Source organism: Natator depressus, chromosome 6 (genome assembly GCF_965152275.1).
Source record: "Natator depressus isolate rNatDep1 chromosome 6, rNatDep2.hap1, whole genome shotgun sequence".
Taxonomy (NCBI): domain Eukaryota; kingdom Metazoa; phylum Chordata; order Testudines; family Cheloniidae; genus Natator; species Natator depressus.
Window position 1 is genome coordinate 28,670,021 of NC_134239.1, and position 26,352 is coordinate 28,696,372.

At 38.3% G+C, this 26,352-nt stretch overlaps 1 protein-coding gene across 2 annotated transcripts in view; it reads left to right on the forward strand.

Moving 5' to 3' along the window:
- The window catches only part of TSG101 (tumor susceptibility 101), a 47,301-nt gene that overhangs the window by 1,476 nt on the left and 19,473 nt on the right, over window positions 1-26,352 (forward strand). Inside the window, exons 2-8 of one of the 2 annotated variants that reach the window (XM_074954879.1) lie at window positions 6,791-6,875; window positions 9,250-9,315; window positions 10,015-10,178; window positions 11,758-11,884; window positions 16,909-16,975; window positions 19,664-19,758; window positions 22,405-24,288. In XM_074954879.1, the coding sequence (XP_074810980.1) occupies window positions 6,791-6,875; window positions 9,250-9,315; window positions 10,015-10,178; window positions 11,758-11,884; window positions 16,909-16,975; window positions 19,664-19,758; window positions 22,405-22,985 (1,185 nt within the window). In that variant the 3' untranslated portion in view covers window positions 22,986-24,288. Of the gene's footprint in view, window positions 1-6,790; window positions 6,876-9,249; window positions 9,316-10,014; window positions 10,179-11,757; window positions 11,885-16,908; window positions 16,976-19,663; window positions 19,759-22,404; window positions 24,289-26,352 lie in introns of those variants that run through there. The other variant, XM_074954880.1, reaches the window with a different exon arrangement.

The window sequence follows — 26,352 nt, forward strand, 5'->3', positions numbered from 1 at the left end:
GAACCAAAAATTAATAGGTTGTAATGGTTGTGCACATCCTTTGGCTGTACAAAATTGAGAAAATAGCGCTAATAAACTTAGCGGTTGTAAATTTTTAGAAACCAGAGACTGCCAGTAATTAACATTCAGAGTATTTTTTTAGATGTGTGAGACAACCTTTATTAATTCTCAGGTAGTAAACTTTTATTTGTAGTCACTTACTAGTCATGGTCAATCAAATTGACAGATGAAAACTCAATCTCTGAGATTGTTTTTCTACGTTAACTTAAAACATTTCAGTGGTCACCTGACAAACACATTAGCAGCCACACAAGGACTTGCTTGGTGCCTTCAGTAACAGTGAAGAAAACGTACTGAAGAGTCTGCAAGAAAAGCTGCTCCACCTAAATGTTGAAGCTGAGGCCCATGCTAAAATCCTACTGAGCTAGTCCCTGCCACCAGCTACTGTCATCAGAAAGTTGCACTGTATTGTAATATTTAAAGGCTTTTCATATTGGGTGTACAGTATTGATTACTTCTCATTTCAGAGGGGTATGGGCAGAGTTTCATCTTTGAAGTTACGCTTATGAACTTCCTAAAAAATTAGATCTAATTTGACTGTATAAAAAAACAGGAAAGTAATCTGTTTTACTTTCTGAGAAAGAAATTGTGATTGGTGAGGTAGCGAGTTTCTGTTTTTCACTTTGGAGGTCCATGCAGAGAACTGGAAGAATGTTAATCAGCTCATATTTATATATAAAGAAATTCATCCTGATTTGCTGCATATGACCTCAGTGAAAACTGCTGTTCACCTACTAGCAGATGAAAATAGAGGCTTCTTTAATCTCTCTCCACTTCTTTGAACTTGCTTTCACAGAAAAGAAATTATACTTCTTAAATGTGTGGCTATAAGGAGACTTAGGTATTTCTAATGGGAAATATTCAAAAACTGTAACTGTAAATGACTTCTAATTTAAGTGAATGTAAAGAGTTCTGCAAGTATTTACTGCTGTCACTGACTTACTGTGTGAGCTTGGGCAAATCACTTAGGCTCTGTGCCTCTGTTTCCTGATCTATAAAATGGAAGTACTTACTGTTGTTTGTAAAGTGGCTTGAGATCTGTGACTGAAAAAGCACTATATGTAAGAGCTAAATATTTGCTCAGATTAATACATTTAGAAGTCCATAGCTGCTTATTTTCTCACAGGGATTTTGGAGACTCTCTCTGAACCCTTATTCAAACTGACAGTTTATATTTTGAACCATTATTCAAAGGGCATAAAATATTAGATCAAAAACTTTGCTTATTTAATACAAATTGGAGTGAAAAGGAAAATAAAGGGCACAAACATATTACATAATTGCAGATGTAGCTGAAAGGAGTTATTTGAAATTTGATAGTGTAGTTGAAAATAACTCAAAGTTGGAGAAAGCCCATCATTTCAGAAATAAGAAAAAATATTCCCTCAAATATCATTCTTCTGTATGCAATATTTTTCAGTCTCTCAGTATTCCATAGTTGTCTGAATAATCTTAAAAATCACATGAGAATGACTGTTGCAGCATTTGCTCTGTTTATAGCAGCATCAGTAGCCAAACTCATTAGCATATCTATTGAAAGTAAGGGATGATAAATTATTGAACAACCAGGATAATAAAGCAGTCACTGCAACAATATTTTTTTAAATCTAAGGGGGGAAAAATCAAACTATTGCCAAAGCTCGCTTTTCTGTGTGCTGCTTAAAAAAGAAGAAAATTTTCCCCCGAAGTATCTGAAAATGTCAATCCAGAAATTTGAAATTACTATAAAGAGCAATATATATAGGAGTGATGTAACACTCTGAATTAAATTATAAATCTTCAATCAGACTTCATAGTTTTAAATGCATCGTTCCAAGTCAGCTAAGCTGTGTCATTTAAGATGTTTTAGATTTATTCCTGATAATAAATGCTTTCTTCTGTCTCCATAGAAAAAACTAGGATTGAAATAGTACTGTACGCATACAACACCTTTCAGCACTCTGCAAACACAAGTCTCGCAACATTCATGTTTATCTGACAAGCATAACTAGGGCTGTCAAGTAATTAAAAAAATGAATCGCGTGATTAATTGCACTGCTAAACAATAATAGAATACTATTTATATAAATATTGCTGGATGTTTTCCACATTTTCAAATATGATTTAAATTACCTCACAACATACAAAGTGTACAGTGCTTACTTTATATTTATTTTTATTTTAAGTATTTGCACTGTAAAAATAAGAGTATTTTTCAATTCACTTAATACGAGTACTGTAGTGCAATCTCTTTATCATGAAAGTTGAACTTACAAATGTAAAATTACAAAAAATAACTGCATTCAAAAATAAAACAAGGTAAAACTTTAGCGCCTGCGAGTCCACTCAGTCCTACTTCTTGTTCAGCCAGTTGTTCAGACAAACAAGTTTGTTTACATTTGCAGGAAATAATGCTGCCCACTTCTTGTTAACAATGTCACCTGAAAGTGAGAACAGGCATTCACATGGCGCTGTTGTAGCCGGCGTGGCAAGATATTTATGTGCCAGGTACGCTAAAGATTCTTATGTCCCTTCATGCTTCAGCCACCATTCCAGAGGACATGCATCCATGCTCATGATGGGTTCTGCTCGATAAGGATCCAAAGCAGTGCGGACCAATGCATGTTCTTTTGCATCATCTGAGTCAGATGCCACCAGTAGAAGGTTGATTTTATTTTTCGTGGTTCGGGTTCTATAGTTTCCACATCGAAGTGTTGCTCTTTTAAGACTTCTGAAAGCATGCTCCACACCCTGTCCTGATCAGATTTTTGGAAGGCACTTCAGATTCTTAAACCTTGAGTCAAGTGCTGTAGCTATCTTTAGAAATCTCATATTCGTACCTTCTTTGCGTTTTGTCAAATCTTCAGTGAAAGTGTTCTTAAAACGAACAACATGCTGGCTCATCATCCGAGACTGCAATAATATGAACTATATGGCAGAATGCCCGTAAAACAGAGCAGGAGACATACAGTTCTCCCCTGAGAATTTCAGTCACAAGTTTAACACATTTTTTTAATAAGCATCATCAGCATGGAAGCATGTCCTGTGGAATGGTGGTCAAAACATGAAGGGGCATACAAATGTTTAGCATATCTGGAATGTAAATACCTTGCAATGCCGGCTACAAAAGTGCAGTGTGAACGTCTGTTTTTACTTTCAGGTGACATTGTAAATAAGAAGCGGGCAGCATTATCTCCCGTAAATGTAAACAAACTGGTTTCTCTTAGCAATTGGCTGAACAAGTAGTAGTACTGAATGGACTTCACTTTGTTTTTGAGTGTAGTTATGTAACAAAAAAAAAATCTACATTTGTAAGTTGCGCTTTCATGATAAAGAGATTGCACTAAGGTGCTTGTCTGAAGTGAATTGGAAAATACTGTTTCTTTTGTTAATTTTTACAGTGCAAATTTGTAATAAAAATAATATAAAATGAGTACTGTACACTTTTGTATTCTGTTATAATTGAAATCAATATATTTGAAAATGTAGAAAAACATCCAAAATATTTAATAATTTTCAATTGGTTTTCCGTTGTTTAACAGTGCAATTAAAACTGCAGTTAATCGTGATTAATTTTTTTGAGTTAATCGTGTGAGTTAACAGCGATGTTATATGAACACCAATTACTGTAATTGTTCACATGGAAGAATATTAGAAAAGTAGTGTGTTTTACCTGTCTTGGTGTAGATTAGCAGTTAGAGACGAGACATGATAATATGCCAAGCTAGCTTTCTGCTGCCCATGAGCAGATGGTTTGTGGACAGTTGGTGATTCATGAACCCCAGTTTGAGAACCATTGAATTATATGGTAGACTGCCTATTTTTACAGATCTCCATGACATCAGCTTCTCCCTGCTGCTATGGGAGTAGGTCCACACCATACAAAAGGGATGGGCCATGAGACAACAGTACCGCTGCTGTTATGCTGAGTTGGTGTGCTCCTGGAGCCTGGGACTACCTGTACCCTTTCCAGGCCCACAACGCTTTGTAGCCATCTCTTCTGTTTGACTTTTTTTATGAGGAGAAGACACCCCTGCCTCCGCTCACCATTAGAGTGAGGTCACCCTGTCTCCACATTATTCCCTCTCTAAAGGGGCATTCCTCACCCTGTATTTCTCACAAATGCACTTACACACTTCAAATAAAAATTGAACTTTAACGTAAAAATACTTGCCTCTAGCTCAGTTTGAACCTTCAGTATAAGCAGCGCTCCTGAATCCGTGCACCCTAGCACTGGTTGAAAATTGTGCTCTCACTGGCACAGCCTGAAATGGGATGGGGGTGGCAACATGCATCTTGTGGCTTTTACAGTAGCACTGCTGCCTTCACCACTGTGTTCCTGCACATATGTATGTTATAGCACAGGGGTGGGCAAACTTTTTGGCCTGAGGGCCTCATCGAGGTTGCAAAACTATATGGAGGGCTGGGTAAGGAAGGCTGTGCCTCCCCAAACAGTTTGGCCCCCTCCCACTTCCTGCCCTCTGACTGCCCCCATCATAATCCCCGACCCATCCAGTCCCCCCTGCTCCTTGTCCCCTGACCGCCCCCCGGGGACCCCACCCCCATCCAACCCCTGCTTCTCCCTGTCCCCTGACTACCGTGATGCCTGTCCACCCCCCCCCACCCCCTGACACTCCCATGCCTATCCAACCACCCCCTGTCCTCTGACTGCCCCCCCAGAACCTCTGCCCCATCCAACCCCCTCTGCTCCCTGCCCCCTGGGACTCCAACACTTATCCAACTGCCCCCTGCTCCCTGTCCCCTGACTGCCCCCCCCAGGACCTCCGCCCCATCCAACTGCTCCCTGTCCCCTGATTGCCCCCTGGAACCCCCTGCTCCCTGCCCCCTTACCATGCCGGAGCCAGCCACACCACCGCACTGCCTGGCAGGAGTGGCGGGCCAGAGCGCTGGTGGCACAGTGAGCTGAAGCTGTGGTGGAGGGGCCGGGGGCTTGCCTCCCCGGCCGGGAGCTCAGGAGCTGGGCAGGACAGTCCAGCCTGTGGGCCGTAGTTTGCCCACTTCTGTTATAGCAGCGAAGAGCATCTGCTTTCCCAGTAGGAACTGTGAATATTGTTACTTTCTACATAAGTTTGTATGTTGAACAAATATTTCACATCACGCTGTTGAGCTTCATTTACATATTTTATGAGTTACAAATATTATATAGCTGTGTATCAAAAAAGTTTAAGTACTTGTGGTTTCAGGGTAACCGCATCCTGTATTCCTCTTGCCTGTTTCCTCGATTCATGTTTCCAGCTCCCAAACATGATCTCTCTTGGGTAGGGGCCCTGTTCCCACTCCTGTCTGACTGAGGGTTTTAAGGCTGCACATCTCCCTGCCTTACACTGTGGTATCGCCATAAAGACAGTCCACCTAAAGCCCAGTGTCTGTGAATTGCTTTCTCTCCGAGGGCCATGAACAGTGTATTGCCAGAAGTTACACATTAACACACAGCCATTTTTAAGCAAGCACCTTTAAAATAACAGTACCACAGAGATGATGATAATATAAAAAACAATAAAAGTTACTATACACATGCTAAAAACTTACCAAAGGTCACCTATCTGTCTTATGGTAACCTAGTAGACCAAAGACACATGGGGATAGGGGAGGGAGTAGCTGAGTGGGGGTGCCGGGGCACATGGGGATGGGGTAGATGTGCCTGGCTGAATGAGAGAAGCTAGGAGTCAGAGAGGGTCTGCATGGGGAGGCTCCCTAACAATCCTCCCTCTCAAAAAACAAACCAAAAACCCTGTTTCATACTTTTCCCACACCCAACAACCCTCCAAGTTCACACTCAGGCTCCTTCCCAAAAATTATTTCCCTCTTGCTCAGCTGCTCCGTTACCCCTGACTTCCCCAAGCCTTTGCACTGCTTCTGTGCGGTGCAGGAAATACCTTTCTGTGTTGTAGTTTAAATGAATTATTATTCAGAGTTCTGTATTAATATTCCTAGTAAGAAATCTATTTGTCAAAAAACATTTTCTGAATTTTTTTGTTGTCTGTATTGTTGCAGACATAATTGCTGCTCGGTACTTTGAAATAAATTACCAAAATAATTGAAGCTGGCATAATTACATTGTGTTGTTTTAACAAATAAAATATGCAGAATTTTAAAATATTGTGTACAGAATTTTTAATTTTTTGGCCCAGAATTCCCTCAGGAGTAGCATACGATCCCCCTAGCCCACTGTAATACAAAACATTTAGAACAGTATGGGCCCCAGAGACACTGCATGGGATTGCTATATCCATCATACTTGTTATGCAGGTTGAGAGAGATTTCTTTAAACCTCAAATACCACCAGCCCCAAAGATGCTTTTTAGCATTTTTTTTCCCATTAATTTTCCTTTGCTTTTGTTCTGTTTGGATTTGTACTACAAATAAAAAGGCCTAATGGAAGAAATGTTGTAAACTTTTGTATGGTTACATCATATAATGGGAAAATAGATTTAATAACTCGCTTGGTCTTTTCCACATCGGACAGCTTTGATTCTACTCTTCTGATTTACAACTAGTCTGAACTTTAACCATAAGATTACATACATGATTTTTGCAAACTAAAAAAGTGATATTTGATTTTTTTTAAGGGTTTGACTTTTGTAGATAAGTGCTTCACTTAGAGCCTTGCAAATGCAATTTTTGACCAATTTGCTTGTCTCCAAGAAAAGCAATGCAAGACAGAACTTTATAAAACGTCTGGCTTTGCATCTTAAAGGCTGCCCAGGCATTAAATGCTTTTGTTTTTCAGTATAAGTATAGAGATCTGACGGTGCAGGAAACCACCAGTGTTATTACCCAATACAAAGACCTCAAACCCGTAATGGATGCATATGGTGAGTTTGTGCATAAGAAAATCTTCTACTCTCTTGTTTCTGATTTAAATGTGTAGTATATTTTCATGGCATTTCCTCAGCTTTAAAGTTTGCAATTAGTAAAATTTAGTTGGCAACTGGTGCCTATATCTGGTAATAAGTATTTATTTTTATTGTTTTATACTCTGTTAAATAGCTTTTTATGAGAGAGGACTGAAACTAGAGTATAGAATTTGAGGTTCTGTTAAATAAATTCTATTGACGGGATCTCATCTTCCTTGGGGAAAAAACATGCCAATAGAGAACACTTATTCAAAAAGAAATGTACATGGGGAATTTTTTCCCCTTCAGTGTTGTCAATAAGTGCTTTGTTCCTCACAGCTCAGTTTTTGTTTGATCCTGCAGGTTGTACTGTTGCGTATTGCTCAATAGTCAGTCTGTTGCCCTATTGGAATCTATGGGAAGATGGAAAATTCAGCTCCATTGTAGTATAAGATATTCTGATTGTTATATTTATTTATAAAGAACAGTAAATCGACCCCCCTCCCAAAAGTGTCTTGTTAACAGTGAAACATCTTGACATTTGTTAGGGTAGGAATAATGTTCTACATTCATGTGTGTAGGAAAGCAATTTCAGAGTTTTTGTAATGCACGTTATAAATATTTTTTTAATTGCTTAACATATCAGTGGTTTAACTGCTGTCACCTTAACCTTTGTTTTGTTTTGTTTGTTTTTTAAATTGTAGCAATAAATGGCAATGTATTAAGTGTGAGAGAGTTCCAGGGAGCACTTCAGGAACTAGTTTTATGTTTGGGTTTAGTTAACTTCTTTCCCAAGATCCAAATGAGGGAGTAAACGGATTCACAGATAACTCTAATTTGGGAGAAATATTCAGAGAGACCTAGAGCAATTAAAAACAGGTAGAAAATAACTGAGTTTTAAATTGAAAAAAATGCAAACCAACAGCTGGGGAGAAGTAATCTAAAACGTTTACCTTGAGAGAGAACCTGAAATAACCCTGAAAGAGACTGAAAGGAGAATAGTGGACAGAACTCTAGACATGATTTTGAATTGTGATATGGTGCTCAAAATGTCAATTCCATTTTGAGCTGCAAATGGAAAGGCTTATATCCTGCAGCATAAATGTACTTGTTCCTTTCTAAACTGCTCTGGTGAGACTGCACCTGTGAAATTTCTTGTGTTCAATTCTAAACATCACTTTACCAGTAAGCTAATTGTCACTGGAGAGATTCATTTTTGATAACATATAAAGGGTGAAGACACAGTGTAGCCAAGGCTTCTGTCTACGTTGAGAGTTAAGGCTAAATTATGTGGTAGCAACCCAAGAATTACTCAGTACTGCTTTGCCCAATACCTCTCTCCATACTCCCTCCTCCATATAAGTGGTATAGTATCCCTTGTTGGTTGTATAGCACTTTAAACGTATGCTGTCCCCAAATTTTCAGTCTGCTGCAGGTTTACATATTGAAAAAGTATATGTGTATTGTAGAAGTTTTCAGGGGGAAAGCTTGGGACGGAGGCATTTGTCACTTTGGGCACATGGGAAGGCATGCGAGCCAATTTAGTTTTTTGGCAGTCAGGGCACAGTTGAAGCTTTTGACTGGGGGGGAAGACGCATCTCCCGCCACACCTTTTGGGCAGGCGTGAAAGTGACTTTAAATTTGAAAGGGGGAGGAGGGGCTGAATTCCTCACTCCCCAGGAAACCTGGACACCAGCTAACTGTTCCGCTGTTTTTGCTCCTCTTCACCATGCCAATATCAGCCACTATGTCCAACCATGATTAAGTACATTAGCTTGATATTTCTGTTAAAATTACCCACAGTGAAATAGTTAACAGTGTTAACGTATTAGGTATCCTCAGTGTGCTTCAGATTTACCACCCTACTGAGATACATAAGCAGTTTGTCTTTCAGAACTGTTGTTTCAGGATGTCTGTAGACGCATGCATACAACAGTGCATTGAATTTGCATTCAGTTCATATTTTGAAGGGCACCTTTGCAACTATAAGAACTAGTGTGGGGTTTTTTTCCCTCAAATGAGAGTTTAGATTCAGAACAGGGTTATGTGGTAATTTATGTGGCTGCATCTTTACATGGGGCTTTGAGTATAGGAGACAGTCCTGCATTTGTAGGGAAAAGAGATCTAATTTTCTAATCTGTCTTCCCCATCTCTAAGAATACTTTATTTTTAGGTGTTAATCAGCTGTGGATAAATACTTACCAATTTATAGTTATGTAATAGTCAAGAAAGAGACACTCTTTAAGAACAGCATAAATATTTGTCTAGGTCACACAGGCTGAAAAAAGTTTAGGTAATTTGAACACAAAGCTAACTCAGCAAAAATTATTTAATACTGTGTATTGTATTTCAGTTTTTAATGATGGCTCATCCAGGGACCTGATGAGCCTCACTGGAACCATTCCTGTGCCTTATAGAGGTATGCATCATATCTTTCCTTTGTTTTCAAATCATTTGGAAGATTTCGGCTTGTAGATTGTTCAGTTTTAATAATCACTATTCTCTTTAAAAAAAACTTGACTATGTTATATAACATTTTAAAAGATTTGTTTGTTCTGCTCTGTTATGGAATTCCAACATAGCATACAAGCTGTATTTGTCTCGTGGCTGTTTGATTATTCCAGGCAGCCTCTACCTATCTGATAGTGTGGGATGCAACATCATTATTTCACAGTAGTGCTATTGTCAATACTTGACAACGTTTTTGTTTTTAAAAAAGTTTTTTTGCTTTCCAGACCTGTCAGCCAACTGAGGGGGAGGACTGCAAACAACTCACAAGTGGGACTAAGGATAATTTAGAGATAGGGACTCTGTGTTTCATGTTGCGGGGGGAGGAGGGGCATTTGTGTAAAACACCTTATTAGTGGTAAATTATAGTCATGGAGTTTATGGCTAAACCAGGAGCTCTTCATTAAGTATGTATTTGGTGAAGTTCAGTTTACTCTAGAAACCTATACTTCAGTGTGATTCAGATCTTGGTTCATGCATTAATTTTGTGATCTCAAGATAATGGTGTAATCTAGTCATGGGTAATTAATAGTAGTTTATTTTAAAAATCTCAGATCAGAATGAGTTGAGGAGGAAGAATAAATTCAGACCTTTTTTAACTTTTCTTTAGGTAACACATACAATATCCCAATATGTCTGTGGCTACTGGATACCTACCCTTTCAATCCCCCAATCTGTTTTGTTAAACCAACTAGTTCAATGACCATTAAAACTGGGAAGCATGTTGATGCAAATGGAAAGATATATCTTCCTTATCTGCATGAGTGGAAACATGTAAGTATAATTAATCTGAAATCCTTCAAACTGATTACTCTTGAATTCCATTAGATTATTATATCAAGTTTCTTAACTAATTCTGGTCATTTTGGCTTTGAGCAATAAAACAGTGATGATCTTTTCATCAAACACCACATTACCAGAAAGATAATTGACACTGGATGGACATTGGATTGGGACTTTTAATCAAAACCTGTTGTCTGAATGTCACTTTTACTGCCTTAAATTAATAAATTCAGTATATCACTTTCACTGTTGGCCAGCTAGCTATGCCTAATGACAACTCTTCTGGCTAGTGAAGGAGCACAGCATTGGTGGTTTCAAAAGGGAAATCCATGTAAGCTTCCTTTCCTGACAGGTTTGATTGGATATAGGTCCTTACGAGAGCAGTAGGGAGAGTGTAGTTATTGAAAGCAATTTAGGGATTTTCAGAGATGTCCCTGGGACAAAATTATAGTACTGTGACAAACTTAAGGTGAAACTATGAAGATGAACTGTTCATAGAACAGTTGAAATTTTTAAACCTTAGCAAAACCTACTGAAAGGATGATAAAAAATGGTACTTGAAATGGCTTTGTTTCTGTAACTTGTTTATATTCTGAACTCTCCTTCAGAGAGCACTCACTGTTTTATAGACATGGCTTGAAAAGCAAAGAGTGTATTTTCATGTTGAAAGTTTTAATTTAAGAAACAACAGCAAAGGCACTCTGGGAACTTCCTTCTTTATGTGTAAAAAGGAGGGCAAAATTTAGCATTGCCTCACATCTCTGCTCGTTCCTCTGATACCTCTTGTGAGTATTTTCCCTCTCTGCTATTTGGTATTCTGCCCCCATTAGGGAGAACACTTCACTTAATATTGAAACTTTTAGCTGGTCTCTCTGTTCTATAATGTGAATAAACACTGCTTTTTATACTGCCATTGAAACAATAAGGGCAAGCATACTTTTAGGAATAAGATACAATTTTACCTCCAAATCACATTATGGTAACTCTGGATTTGAAGTTTGCCTGACACTGAGCTGTAAATGGAATGTAATTGATCATCTTTTTATACTATTTGCAGTGAAAATCAGGCTGTTGAGTACAGGACACAAGAGTGATCTTTATTGGCTTCATTAATGACCTGCAACAATCTAACTATTGTGCTGTGTGTCAAACTGAGGAAAGCCTGCACCTTATGTGGGTTGGAACCATTAGAATGTTTAGTCTTCTGTACTTAATTTTCATGACTCAGTGTTGGTTAGGGTTTTAAAATAACTAAACTTTTATAGTAGTTTTAGTCCTTCTTCGGTTGCAGTACTGTAATTCACATGGAACCGTGCATTGTCCAGAGTGTAGCTCTGTATCAGCACTATTCCCGCTGCGTGTTCCCTCTTGATTATTTAACATCATGCTAGTCGCACAAGCTGACTAAGTTGGAATCTACTAGATTGGGTCTATAAATAGGAGGAGAAAAAATATTCAGCTGACCAGTGGTATGTGATGAGATGGTACTAAGTCATTATTGTTAGTAGTCAACTATGCTGTCTTTAGTACAAAAAAAAATCAACAGCTTTTGATCTGCTTTCCCTCATAGCCCCAGTCAGACTTGATAGGATTGATTCAAATTATGATCGTGGTGTTCGGAGAGGAACCTCCAGTCTTTTCTCGGCCTACCATTTCAACATCCTTCCAACCATACCAAGCAACAGGACCACCAAATAGTAAGTGATGTGCACACACACATTTTACAGTATTTTCAATTCATTATCAAGCGTTTTGGCTGCCCTGTGCAATATTTTGGCAAATGATTTATTGTACTCTATAGTGTTGAAAACTGATGGCCCAGTTTCTGTAGTACCTGTAGCTTTTTGAATTATGCCATAATACCATTTGGCTTTTGGCTCTCATAATATTTTAATAGAAGGAAATGTATTATCATATTAAACTATTAAGTTTGACTGCTTATTGCCATCCCTAGACATTGCCAGAATTCATTCTTACCTTATACTGACTTCCTCTGATAACCTTATTTGTGCCTTACTCGTTTTATGTCTTGAAAATTGAAATTCTTTTTGTTAGAATTTTTCTAAAATCTTTTTCTCCAGGATCCAGGACAACAGTACCTGTGTCCTTTCTCTATTTGTTGGCTTCTTAATCATTGGTTAATCAAATTCAGAATTGCCTTGTAGGTTTTTAGACTATTGATTTTCCTCTTCAATTTTGAGTTCTTTTCATTTCACATACCAATTTTTTTTTCCTTTTGCAACCTCCTTTTAAGCTCTTACCTTAAGCACTGTCTATACAAAAAAAAAAAAAAAAAGGCTTTCTAAAGTGTTTTGTTACATTGTGTCAGAAGGATGATCATGTTCATAGGTCTGATGTAGTGGGCTGTAGGGAGGTTGTGCAGAACTTTGTGTGACCAGAGGAGGAAAGGGATGTGCAGGTGATCTGGGAGAGATTATTGTTAGGGTATGGGGTCTGTCTCTACCATCAACCTCCATTACTCCACCAGCCTCTATGGTTGCTTGCTTGCAGGTCCTCTGCGGTGGGCCCTTGTGTGAAGAACCTTCTGGTTCACCAGACTGGGACTCTTAGTTGGTCAACCAGGGAGTTCACCGGCTTGGACTATTGTTAGATAAGCAAAGAAAGCATGGAGCTACATTCCTCACAGCCTCTAAGGAACCAGCTCCCCTCCACACCTAACTGGGGAACTGGTAGTTGAAGCACTGCCAGGAGGAAATACAGTGATCAGGTCCCTTCCGCTTGCAGCTGCCCCAATCAACAAACCATCTGCAGTTTAACAGGTCATATTCCTGGTTTGTGGGACCAGGCTTGCTGTGAACATAACTGGGGAAGGACATTTCTAGTGCAGAGGGAATACAATAGGAGCATTACAGATGGGGTGAGGGTAGTGACAGCATTTCAGGATAGCCCCATGTGGCAATTAGCCTTGCTCTAAATGCCTTCCCTGTCCCAGCCTGCTCAAAGGAAACCCAATTCCCTCCTCACCATGCCCTAGGAAAAGTGTTCTTCTCCAGCAGCTGGTTGGTGTTATTAGAGAGAGGGGATGTTACAGTGGCTAGGACATTAGCTTGGAAATTGAACCCAGGTCTCCCTGCTCTGTCAGACTTCCTGTGTGACCTTGAGCAAGTCACTTAGTCTCTCGCTGCCTGTGTCCCATCTCTAATGTGAGGATAATAGCAGTTCCTTACTTCACAGGGGTGGTGCTAAGATAAATACCTTAAAGACTGTCAGGCACTCAGGATACTATGGTAATGGGGTCATATAAGTATTTTAAGGTTAACAGTATCTGCCTGCAAAGCATCCACTCTCTCAAAGACCATGATCTTCACCAGAAAGGGCAGCTGCTTCAGGGACCAAACTTCTACTGGACCAGCTTCATCTGCTGCTCTGCTGTGCTCCACTCCTTGCCATTTCCCATCATCTGCCCCCTACCTGCTGCCTGCTACAGGAGAAAGGAAGAGACTGACACTGTCGGTTTAGGATTGGAGCTAGAAGCTGCAACCCTGAATCAGCTTCTCTCTCTTTCTGACAAGGTTCAAATCAGCAGAGATCATAGTCTCCATTGTTGTTGGACTGCTGCTGTAAAAGGCCTGTGGTAGGGGCATGAAAGGGGAGCAGTTGGGAGTATGTTGTCGGGGCAGTATTTTGAGATTGTTTAATGGAGGAAGGGTGCCTTTTCACAGATCTGCCCTCATGTGCTTGGCCTTCACTTTGCCACTCGTGCCTCCGGTAACGTCCTTTTCCCCTTGCCATCCCACTTAGACTACCTTTCCCTCATTGGCACCATCGTCTGAAAAATTAAAATGTATAAACTTTCGTTAACATAAGGTTGCAGGCACTCCGCAGTGTTTTGTGCTGCTTATACCTTTCCTGGGTGCAAGAGATTAATTCCCCAAACTCTCATTCTGCATTTCTTGGTTTTCCAACATTTGAATTTTGGGAATTAAGTTTTCATGTTTAGATAGGATCTAGGTAGCACAGGTCATTGCTGAGCTCCACCCCTGTGGAGACAATTATCATAGGACATTTAAAATTATTCATATTGTCATTCTGGTTGCAAGGGGCCTAATTATCTTATCACCAGTTGCATGTACAACTCTCACTTGCTTCAGTGGGAGTTATGCCCGTGCAACTGACAGAAAGTCATACTGGAAATTATCCCTTTGTGCCATCAGCTTAATGAAGGAATGTGAATGTATAGATGAGCTCCCCTAGCTTGAAGTGAGAGTTATAGTAGCACTACTAAGATTAGGAGACTCCTTGAAAATACTGCATTTGGGGGACCTGAATTCCTTGGCAGTTTCTCTTCTGTGGGTACGTCTGTTCCAGATCTGACACAAGTAGCAGGGAAGATATTAATGAAATTAGATGAATTAATGAACTGATTTCTCTGTTCTTTATCTCATTCCATCCCAACTGTATCTCTTGCTCTGAATCTTTCCTCAGCTTCACAACTTAGCAACAATGCAGGTCTGAGTTTATGATTTAGCTTCAGTAGGACATCCCCCGATGCAGTTAAAAACAGAATGTTTCTCTTAAACGTAACTTGACAATAGATATTTTAACTCACAGTTAAAGATGCGTTCTCAAGTGTGAATAAGTGAAGCTATGTTGATTCAAGAGCATATTTTTAATGTTTTGTTGTATTCATAGTGTCTGACTTCGACAAGAATAGACTTTATCAATGGTAAAAATACTCCAAAAATGCAAAATGTAACACATTCAGTTTTGATTTTTGCATAAATATAAAACTTCACTAAAGGTATTTGAGATAAGAGTCGAGAATACAGTATATTTACTTCTTTCCTGTTTCTCCATGCCTTAAATCAGACACTGCTAGATCTGTTAAGACATTAGAAATCTGCTTTCAAGATGGCATAAATCAGTCATTCCCCACACCCCCTTCCCATCCTTCCTTCTGCAAAAGTTTTGAGATTTTTTTAGCTGAGAGATTGGATTTCTCCTAGGTCAGTTGGCAGCATTACTCTGACCTGTAGTAAAAATGTTCAATAACTCGGCAAACAGCATGAACTATTTTAATTTTTAACAGTAGGTGTCAGTGCAAGTGTAGAGTTACTGAGGAGTACGAACTATACTATGGTTAAAGGGGCAATTGGTAACTTGAAAGTCAAATTTCGCTGAAAACTTTGTACCTGTTATATTTGCAAATAATACCTCAGGCTACTATAATTTAATAAATTAGCAAAATGTATTTTTCAGGTTTGTTTTTTGTGTGCTTTTAACAGCCACTTTGTTATCATCTGTTTCACTGGGGCAGCCAGTCAGTTTCTCACCAGGGGACTGTGAGAAACTTCATAAAACTTTTTAAAAATCTGGACATGTTATTTGAGAGGTGCTGTTTCAGCACCAGAGTTTTTGAAAATGGACAATTTCAAAACGTTTAGGTTGGCAATGTGCTCCTAATCTTGTGTTTATTTAGTAGTAAGCTATTTAGTGCAATGATTCTGAACGTTCTCAGGATCAAACAGTGAGAAGTGCATCATTTCATAACATAAATAGTTGCTTAACTTGCAATCATGTAATGATTATTAGGAAAGGAAAGTACTAAGCATAGCTAAAATGAACAGGTTGGAACTAAAATAGACATTTTTATCTATTATGTTATCTGTTTGTCACTAGTGAAATATGAGTACAAATAACAGACTACAAATTTTCATAACTCATCTCGGAAGCATAACATCATTTTCCTTAGACCACTGTTGGTTCCCACTTGGTGAAATGAGGTGAAAACAAATGACACACCTTATGCAGTGTTTTTCAATTTCTTTATGGCATAGTTGGATGAATTTGAATATAGGGATTTATAATGGAAATGGCTGACAGACTTTATGATAGTAGCAAAGGCTACAGAATAATTCTGTGCTGAAGGTTTTCTCAGTACTAAAGAGGTGTCTGCAGAATTAAAATAGTAGTGGTGCAAGATCATCCCTAATTTAAAGAGAAAAGTGTATTTGGGTATCTTAATGCCTAATTGTATGAATATAATTACTCGAGGGAGCCTGTCTGGAGACCATCTGAAGGCACAAACTCTTTATCATCCGTATAATAGCTCATATTATAAGTAGACTTGTAGAAATGAGTTAATGATTTTTTTAAACAAATACAGTATAAGAATGTACTTAAATTGGTTTATATCCTAATTTGCAGTGTTGGAGTTTTGTATAAGCGAAAAAGCACAGGGATGAGTATTTACCTGGTTAGTATTAAATCAAATTATGACTAAACGATGGAAAGAAAAATGGTTCCTCAGGTTTCATTGACTGAGGAGAGTTGTATATGACTGCCTCTAGATTCTGCCACCACAGCTTTGAACATCAGCTAAAGGAAATTGCCGGAGTGGTATGTGAGACTGTGTTTTCAGGCCTCCCAGCCCCTGCTGATTCTGAGAGGGTTCCCCCCAGCGGTAGGTTGCATTGCCACTAGATAACCTGGCCAGGCTTTGTTTTATTAAATAATGAATTTGCATAAAATTTTCTGGCTTTTTTCAATGAATTGTTTTAAGCCATGATCTATAAATGTTGAATAAACATAAAAAAAATTGTCACATTTTTTTCTTTGTTACTGATATTTGATTCTGGCATTGTGCTATGTTCATGGATGAACAGTGTATTGAAATATCTCTCATCATAGCATAAATATGTCTACCTCATTTAACAAAATCTTGAAAAGTAAAACTGTACAAAATTGTTATTTTGTTTAGCATCCTACATGCCAGGCATGCCAAGTGGAATCTCTCCCTATCCACCCGGACACCCTCCTAACCCAAGGTAAGTTATGGTTTAAATCCAGTCACTGAAGAGGATCTGCTGTGATATTGCTGCTTCTGAGAATCCCACCCCCCGTTTGTATCTTCTTTTGATGGAGGTTGAGTTCTTGGATTTATTTTTAAATTATTATGGTAGTGAATTATTCAAAAATCGAGGATTCAATTCTTGTCAATAGCAGAGGGAAAGTTTGGATAGGGCTAAGCCCTTTAGTGCTAATTGATGCCAATATACAATTGTTGGATTTTGGTTAGAAAAATTTGCTTACTGTAAAGTGTTCCTTGCTGGATTATTGCTCCTCTTGTTACACTATTATAAAAGATCAGTTTTTATGGGGTAGGTCCCCCTATTTCTTTTTAAAGGTATTGTCCAATTTCAATTCATGCAATTGACTGCTGAAGTAAGAAATCATTTTTTGTTTAAACCTTTCTTCTAGGCAAATATAGAACACCCCTTGTTCTCTTCCCCTTCCCCTCAATCCACAAACAATATAAAATCAAAATGAGCCATGAATAACATTGTTCCAAGTAAGAAATATCTGTAATGTTTTAATGACTCGTAAGTGTTGGAGGAAAAAATAGTTTACACATCAATTCAGTCTTCTGAATATGTGGTAACCAGTCAAATTCCAATTTTCAAGTAAGTCTATTTAACGTCACCTTTGTCATAGCAGAACTTTTAGAGTATAGATTATCAGAGGTCTCTGGCTATCTTATGGTGCCTTTTTCTTGTTATGTTGCTGCCCAGTATAAGTAAACTTGATACCAGAGGGATTTGGTTACTGAATTTTAAAAGAAAATGGAAGTGATTACTTCTGTTAACCCAAAGAGTAAATATTAAGCTAGTTAATGTAGGTGTTAAAATAGTTTTAAAAATTCATTGTAAGAAATATGTCAGTGTTTCTATATGTCCCAAATTGAGAATGGTGCTGGTGTTAATAAACTTAATGTAGAAAGTCAAGTTTGACCCAGTAAATGCATTTCAGTATTATGAGGGTATGACACAGACAGGAGGCTTTCGTAGTTGTTGTAAAGTCCATTTTATTGTTTGAAATTCATAATCTAATACTTAAATATTTTATAAACAATTAACAGTCTAGCCTTACAATTTTGAAAGTCTCCTGCTTTTCTCATAATTTCATATGCACGGTTGTGCTTTCTGTATCCCAAACTGTCACAGAATGGAACTTTCTTTTTGTTAATTATTCATTGTTACGCAATACATTTTAAAATATTTAAATATTTTAATTAAATGCAGGGATTAGGAAATAGTTTATTGTATTGATATAAAATCTGCACTTTGGGTATGAGCCAAAGCCCACTGAAGTAAATTTGAGACTCACTTTGACTTCAAAGGGCTTTCATTCACTCCCTTTTGGAGCATGGGGTGGCACTGAATGTAAACCTTTTGTAAGTATGCCATGCAGTCATTTATCTTGCATCTGTTTGGGCTGGAATCCTTGGTTATTTTTATTATTGCTATGCTCGTCTAGTATAGAATTGCTGTATGAACAAAATTGTGCTTCGGAGAGTAGCATCTTGTTAGGAGGAGCGGCAGACGTGTCACTACTTCTGGCAGACTTGCATTTATTTTTCTGACTGATACAATGCTCTTCTCCCGTGAGCGCTTCATGCATGTTAAAAAGACCTAAAAGATAATACAGTCTCAAAAAATAAATATGCTAAATTCCTCTTGTAATACATCATCATGAAGATCTTTTGTGCCTCTTTTTATTAAGTTTTCATTTATTACTCAGTTTTAAAAATCCCTCTTGGTCAACAGCCATAAATTATCATATTTGGGGGAAATTGTCTCTAATACTATTTTTTAAATTATAATTAAAAGACTATTTACTACAAGTAAGTGATAGGTACAGATCAGTAAGGCCTAATCCTGGTAGTTAGTGCATAAGATTTACACTTCCTATGATGATAGTTAGTTTCAATTTTGAGGATAAATGAAGACAGATTAAATGTCATCTGCCCAAACTGTCAACTGCCTTGATGAATGAATTTGTTGTTAATATCTGTGTATTTATTGTCTCCCTCTCCTTCCACAAAAATTCTTAATGGTACTGTGACAGAAGACTTTTTACCTTACTCTAATATTTTTATTACATGATGATAAATGAACTTTTAACACTTGCTTTTTACACAACAAAAAAACAAAATAAAAAGTTAGTTTAACAGCTGTACAACAGTTACTTACTATCATTGTGCCAATCAAAACTCTAATACAATTTAGTATGTAAATACTTTCTCTTTAAATATTTATGGTTCCAAGTGGTTCTTCAGGATGATAAAATAAATTAATCAAATTGAAGGAAACTTGAAACATTCAGAACATATGACCAGCAAATAACTTGTCAGAGACACAAGTATAATGATACCATTTTAAATTATACAAGAAATTGTGAAAAACATCTTTAAGCTATATTAGTAGCGTATCCTGTGAAGGAGAAGAAGAAAGTAAAGTCTTTACTGGCCTGTAGTTTGAAGCAGTTTATTACCTTTACTTGTAAAAGTGGCTTATTATATTTGAAAAGGAAACTTGCTCTTTTTCTTTTAGTATGATAACTTTGTAAAAAGTTTTGGAATCAAAAGTTTAGCACTGGAAAACTTAATGTAAAGTTGATGTACGTGGATGTTCTGCAAATTCTTGAGTAACGTTAATATAACTTTCTTTACCAAGTGGCTACCCAGGCTACCCTTATCCACCTGGTGGTCCATTTCCAGCGACAACAAGTGGTCAGCACTACACTTCTCAGCCTCCTGTGACTACTGTTGGTGAGTAACTTTGAAAGTATCTCTCTTTCTGAGTTCTAGAGAAAGCGAAGGTTCCAGACGTAAGTAGACCGGGGGGGGGAATATCACATTTATGAAGCAGACATAAATTGCATTGTACTTGTATGGTAGTTAAAACCTGAACTTTTCAGCAGAGATACCATTTAACATGTATTGAAAAATATCCATTGTGTTTTGTTTCCTCCAGTCAGGAACTTGGTAAATTGTCTTCCTTCTATCCATAGTCTCTGATTTGTGGACTTTCTGAAGCACAATGCATATAGCCACCCTACATTTTTCTTTCCCCATTTGATAAATTGTGACATTTTTATTGCACGTGCACTGCTCTGTGTATTTGTTGTTTGTTTTAAAAAACTGTTGTCCTTATTTTAGTTATCTATTGGATTCATTTGATTTGATCCAAGAGAACCATCTAGTAAGTGGAGGTACAGAGCTATAACTCTCTAGTTTGATAGCAGTTCCTTCCAAACGTTGTGTGTGAAGTAGCAATCACTTGTAATATGTTTACAGCCTTTGTCTCCTGCAAAATAAGTACCATAAGTAAAAACAAGAAAACACAAAAAAGTTTTAAGTGTGTATGTGCTCTTTCTTATTTAGAAATGCAGTATCTTTTATTATATCCCTTGTATAGTAATTATGTATTGGGCAAACAAAATTATATCTTGAAACTGGTTTGAATGAGGTACCTGAGGAAAATGTAAATCTAATCTGACAACTCAGGGTAAGCAGTTGACTTTTTTTTCTTGCAACACAAGATGTATATTTGTTTGCACTGTAAAATCCTTTGTGGTCTTCACTTTGTTTTGGGAACTATATGGGTCATGGTGAAGGATTGGGACTGTGGTGTTTTTGAGTCCTACTTTTTGAGAATCAGCAGTGCTATCCTGGGAGGAGGGGGGCATATTTCATTTAAATGGAGGGCTCAAACTGTATCTCTTTCCGAAGGCACCATATGCCAATCTACGTCCTTGTTGCAGTATTGCTGGCCTCTGAAGTGGCTATAGCAATTGCCGCTTTAAATGCCAGACTGTATTGGCAGCACCAAAAGCACTCACTTTGGTTACCAGGAGACTCAGAAACTATGGGATGATGTGGCAACTGAAGGTAATGCAGTCCACCAGCCAAATGAATGAAGAGAGAGATGGGAGTTGGGTTGATATGTACAAGTCGGCATGGGATTTAATGCACGGGCTATTTGATCGTCTTTTCTTGCACTGAACCTTTTGAGCAGCAGTACCCAGGAGGCTGGCTCTTATGCTTATATGTTTGTACTTCCTCAGCTGTCTGGACTACTATTCTTTGAAAAGCTGGGTGACTTCCAGTATTTGATATTAGTCTCCTAGATTAGCAAGAGGGGATGAGTTGCATGAAAAAGACAGCCATCTAATAGGAGTGGTCTCCTTACATCTGTTGTTTTGGGCCCCCTGTTAGTTGTGGGGAAAGTTTGCAACAGTATTCCCAAAATAACAATGAAGCTAGCATTTATTCTGATGGTTGGGGTGGAGGGTGTTTTGGGGTTGAGTAAGTCTGTGAAGTTCTCAAGCTCTGGCAAGACCTAGTGCAGTGGTTCTCAAACTTTTTTTTTTCGCAGACCACTTGAAAATTGCTGAGGGTCTCGGCGGACCACTTAATGATCTTTCCAAATGTTGTTTGTACCATTAACTAACTATTGTAAAGCACTTTGGATAAAAGTGCTATATTAAAAAAAACTTAATTATTAACTTTTTTTGTTCTACAAATAAAAGCACACAACTCATATTTTCATCTCCGTAGTTTTACTTTTCTAATGCAGTGGATGTGCCCTCTCTCCCCCGCCGCAGCAGCCCCCGAGCTTGGGATGGGAAGGAGGGCCATTTCTCCCCAGCAGCCGCAGCCCTGGAGCTGGGGAAAGTCGCCTCTTTCTCTGGCTGCCGTAGCCCTGCACATCTCAAATTCCCCCACCACCCCCTCTTCTCATCCCACTGCCCCCTCCCACCTACCCCTTAGTCCCCTCCAAGGCCACCACCTCACCTTACATGTGCGTCTTCTCCAGGGTCCAGGCACCTAATTAGTGGAGCCATGCCTGCACGGCTCCACTAATTAGGTGGGTGGCCCTTCATTCTTTCATGTGCAGCCACCCAGGCGCGCATCTTAGAGGGAACTATCCACGGACCACCTGAATGGAGCTTGCGGACCACTGGTGGTCCACGGAGCACAGTTTGAGAACCTCTGACCTAGTGTATTTCAGGACCTTCATCACGATAGGAGATAAAGAATATATATTTGCCATTGTGGGACCATTCCAAAGGGACATGAACATGGATTGCCTTCTGTAGATTTTTATATCCAGTACAGGCACTAATTACCAGCAAAGACGTCTGAAGGAAGGTAAATTTTTCTTCATGTACGTGAGGGGACACATTTGTCTAAACAGATACTGGAAGAAGACTTGGTCTCCCAGATTATGGTTGAATATGACACATTTAGGATTTATGCATGTGCCTCACTTGTGGTCTTGGCTTTTCCAAAGTATGGAGTATGGCAGAGTGAGCCACGTTTAAGGGAGTTGAGGGGCTGTTAGGCCACATACAATTTATAAAGGTGGAGTCCAGACGAAAGCATTAATATTTGTTTGTGTTCTCTTAATAGCAGATGCCAGAAGAAAGCAGAAGCAGGTATGGATTTGTGGTCATTCGTATGTTTTCTGGGCAGAAAAACGGGCACTCGTAAGAAGCTTTGGTCCACAGCTGGGCATTCGAGTGGAGGATGCCAAATTGCACTGGATAGGAAAGAGCGGCATGATGTGGGATCAGTTAATACCCACTCTGTTTCATGCACGAAGGCGTCTGCCAGATCCTGATGTGCTGGTGATACACCTGGGAGGAAATGATCTGGGGACAACAAAATTTGTGGATCTTATAATCCGAATTAAGAAAGATTTAGGATTTATCAAGCACACATTCAAGAATGTCATTCTGGTCTGGTCAAACATTGTGCCCCGAAAGGCATGGAACCAAGAAGAGACCTATAGATTCATGGATAAGAACAGAAAAAAAGTCAATAGGGAAATTGGCAACTTTATGAAGTTTATTGGAGGGTGTGTGATCCGACACGATTCCCTTGTACCAGAGTCTCCGGGTTTATTCCATCTAGATGGTGTTCTCTTATCTCAAAGTGGTACTGATGTCTTCAACCTGGATTTACTGAGTGTTTTGGAGACTTTGATATGACTTTGGAGGAAGTTTGACGTTATTGGCCATGTTTTGACGTAGGAACCTCACCAGGGGTAGGGAATACACTATAGGAGGATTCCCAATGATATGGGGATACTTTGGTAGTGTTTGGAGTTGCCATCGCTCATGTGGGAGAAACAGTACTGGTTGCTGAATACATTTCGGAGATTGATAATAGTGTTTGTGGCACATAATATTTGTTACCCCACTATTAAAATGAAATGTTATTCCCAGATGCTAAACTTTGTTGTTCTGCAAGGTCTATTTAACATTTTATTTTGAGCTTCATATGATTAATTTATGTAATTTGTTTAAAGGGACACTGCCAAATAGTTTTTACCCCTTTTTTTAATACACTATCTTCTGTGTGCAAAATCGTTCAGTAGTAGGTAGCTTTGTGATAGGACCTAAGGTATAATAAGTGAACTTTTCGAAGCATTTCATTATTAGAGATACAGTAATACGAACTGTAGGGACATATTCATGATGACATTTTCTGACACAATATGCAACTTTAAAAAAATGTAAAATCGGAAGGTAGGTTGTCTGACAGAGCAGGACACTGTGAGTTGAGACTTCTGGGTTCTATTCCTAGTTCTGCCACTATTTTATTATGGAAATAAGTCAGTTAACTTCTCCATGCCTCTGTTTACCTGTCTGTAAAATACATAATAATTACCTCAGAGGGGCATTTGACAGTTCAGATGACAGTTACTGTAGAAGTTCAGTCTTGTTGCTGTGAAGGTATAGACTCTTGACATAATGTCCTTTTAAAATAACCAACTATTTTTATAGACTTGAATTTGTTAAAGTATAGTATTTTTGGTTCTTCTAAAGATGGTTGAAAACAGATTCTTTTCTTACCAGTTTTGTCCTTTTCCATCTTTCCAGCAGTTTTCCTCTTTCTAACAAAGCATAAAATTAACAATTTTGTGCTTGCGCCCAATATCTTTGATGTTTGCAGTGTAGCCCTGGCAAAAGTGTCCGATGCTCCAGAACAGTAAGAAACATTCTTGCTTTTATTTTGCTTCTTCAGAACTGAAGCCGTTTAAAACTTTCTTATATTGTGTATTTTCTTTTTCTTTGAAACTGCCTGACTGATTCACTTGAAACTCAGGTTTTTTCTGTCTTGAAATTGCTATAAACTGCTTGACAGTGTCTCTTTAATTTAGCGATCATGTAGAAAACTGCAGCATTTTCCTTCCAGTAATTGTTGCAGTATATTTATATGTTTGTTGTAGGGAAAAAGCTTTGGGCCTGGTTTACAATTTATTTTTTGCATATAGCCAACCAGCACTAAAATTTAATTTTGTTAGTTGGGAGTGCTGAGCTACTACAAAACAAAATATTGTGAAACGTATTGGCAAATATATTATTCCATATAGTTAAGATTTAAAAAATTAAATTTTGTAGAAAAGAATTTTAATATTTCAAAAATCTCCATCTTCTCTCCTGTCTCAGATATGTGTTACATAACATTTGTTAATTTGTATTTAAAGTAGTTTTGGTCAAGGAACCCATTTTATTTTCTTAAATGAAGACTCCTGTCAGTATTTTGATAGCTCCTTGATGCAGCAATTTGCATTTGGAAATCCCTTTATGACAGGACTTGAGAAAGGAATTGCTTTAACCTTACCAGGTGCCCCTTCTCCCCATTTTCTCTTTAATCAAGTCTTCATCCAGAAAGATACTGGTTATGCAGGGAATTGCCTGCAAAAGGACACTTGTCAGAGGCAGGGGAGAGGTGAGTACTAGGAGTGGAGGAGTGTTTATTCTCTACTATTCTGGTCTTACATTACTCAAATTCCCAGCCTTGCCAACTTTTTGGAGGAGGAATAAGGAAGCCACAGTTTAGTAGAAAACACCAAAGTCTGTATACAGGACTCTAAGGCAAAAGTAATAGAATATAGGACACTGTGCAGGCTAAAAGTTAGTTTGGTGAAGCTTGCAGTAGGGATATTGGAAAAGATTTATTTGAGTATTAATCTCTGTTCTTGAATACCTCTGAAGGTTTCCCTGCTGTACAGGGAAAATTTGTAACCTTTAGAGGAACTGGGGCTGACTCCCTCATGCACTGGGAAAGGTTCTGCTCAATACGTACATATCAAGGACTTAGAAGCACTTCCACCATGTATGGCATGGGTACGTGTTGCACCCTACACTTGGAATAGAATGTTCCCCGATGGAAATTACCTACACTCTGGCGAGGTCTACAGTCATATTTATACCTTTTTGATGTTGAACGATGTTGATGATTAATGCATTTAATTTGTATAACTTGGTGATTGTGTTTTACAAATAAAGTTGTAGCCTTTACTTTTTAGTGATCTTGTGGTGTTTTAATGAACACATGACATGGAAGGATGTGAGTTTACAAATTCATTTTTGAGATAAAGTGCCTTTGTGGCTATTAACTCCAGCCTGTTGAAATGTTACTCGGTACTAAAACATACTAAAAATACTTTCATAACAGTTTCTAACTTAGTCTGTATATTTCAAAAAGTTTAAATGCACATCAAAGTTAAATACCTCAGTTAAGACGTTAAAAAAAAAAAGGGCAATAGGTCATAATACAAATAGTTCAGCCTGATCAACACGTATTTGTGACTGAGTATGACTTTGTTGCTATAGTTCTTGTTAAGGCAGACAGTCAGTATTTAGTAATCACTGCGGTTGAGTATCTGTTGGTTTATATCTTTCAACCTTTGGTCAAAATGTAGTACTTAAGGTGCATAGCATTAATTGTGTAAATGTTGTTGTTTGCTGTTAAGCGATAGCAGTGGCGAATGTATGTTGTCAAGATTTCTTTCGTATTCTCTCCATTTGGTGGTATTCTTGGAGTTACTGAGATTGGTTTGCAGAAACCATTGTCTTGTTGGGTGTTTTTGCTCAAGTTTGCCTGTGAGTGCTTGTATGCACACGGCGCATGTAAACATCTTCTGCGGGGTCTGTTTTAGTTTGCAGAATTCTGTTGGAGTTCCTGTTCTGGTCTGTAGGTAAGTAATCCTTTTATCTAATCAACGGAGACAATATCTCAAAAGATGGTGCAAATATATTGATTGTTGGGATTAGGTTCTTTAGCGTCTGTTCTTATTTTAGTTGGTTTTATCAAAAATAGGTGGTCTGAGTTTTCTGTTCATGTTAATGAAAATGTGTAGTTGTCTCAACAAGTGTATCTGTTTTCTGATAGATTCTTTGCGTAAATTTGTACCCTTGAAGCTGATCTGGGGCTAGAAGATAGTCACTGGAAATTTGCTGACATGTACATGCTGAACATGTATTTGCAATTTTGCATTTGATTTGCATTAGCCTTTGTTGCTTGGGAGATGTTTCTATCCAAGGGTGATCAAATAGTTTCTTCATA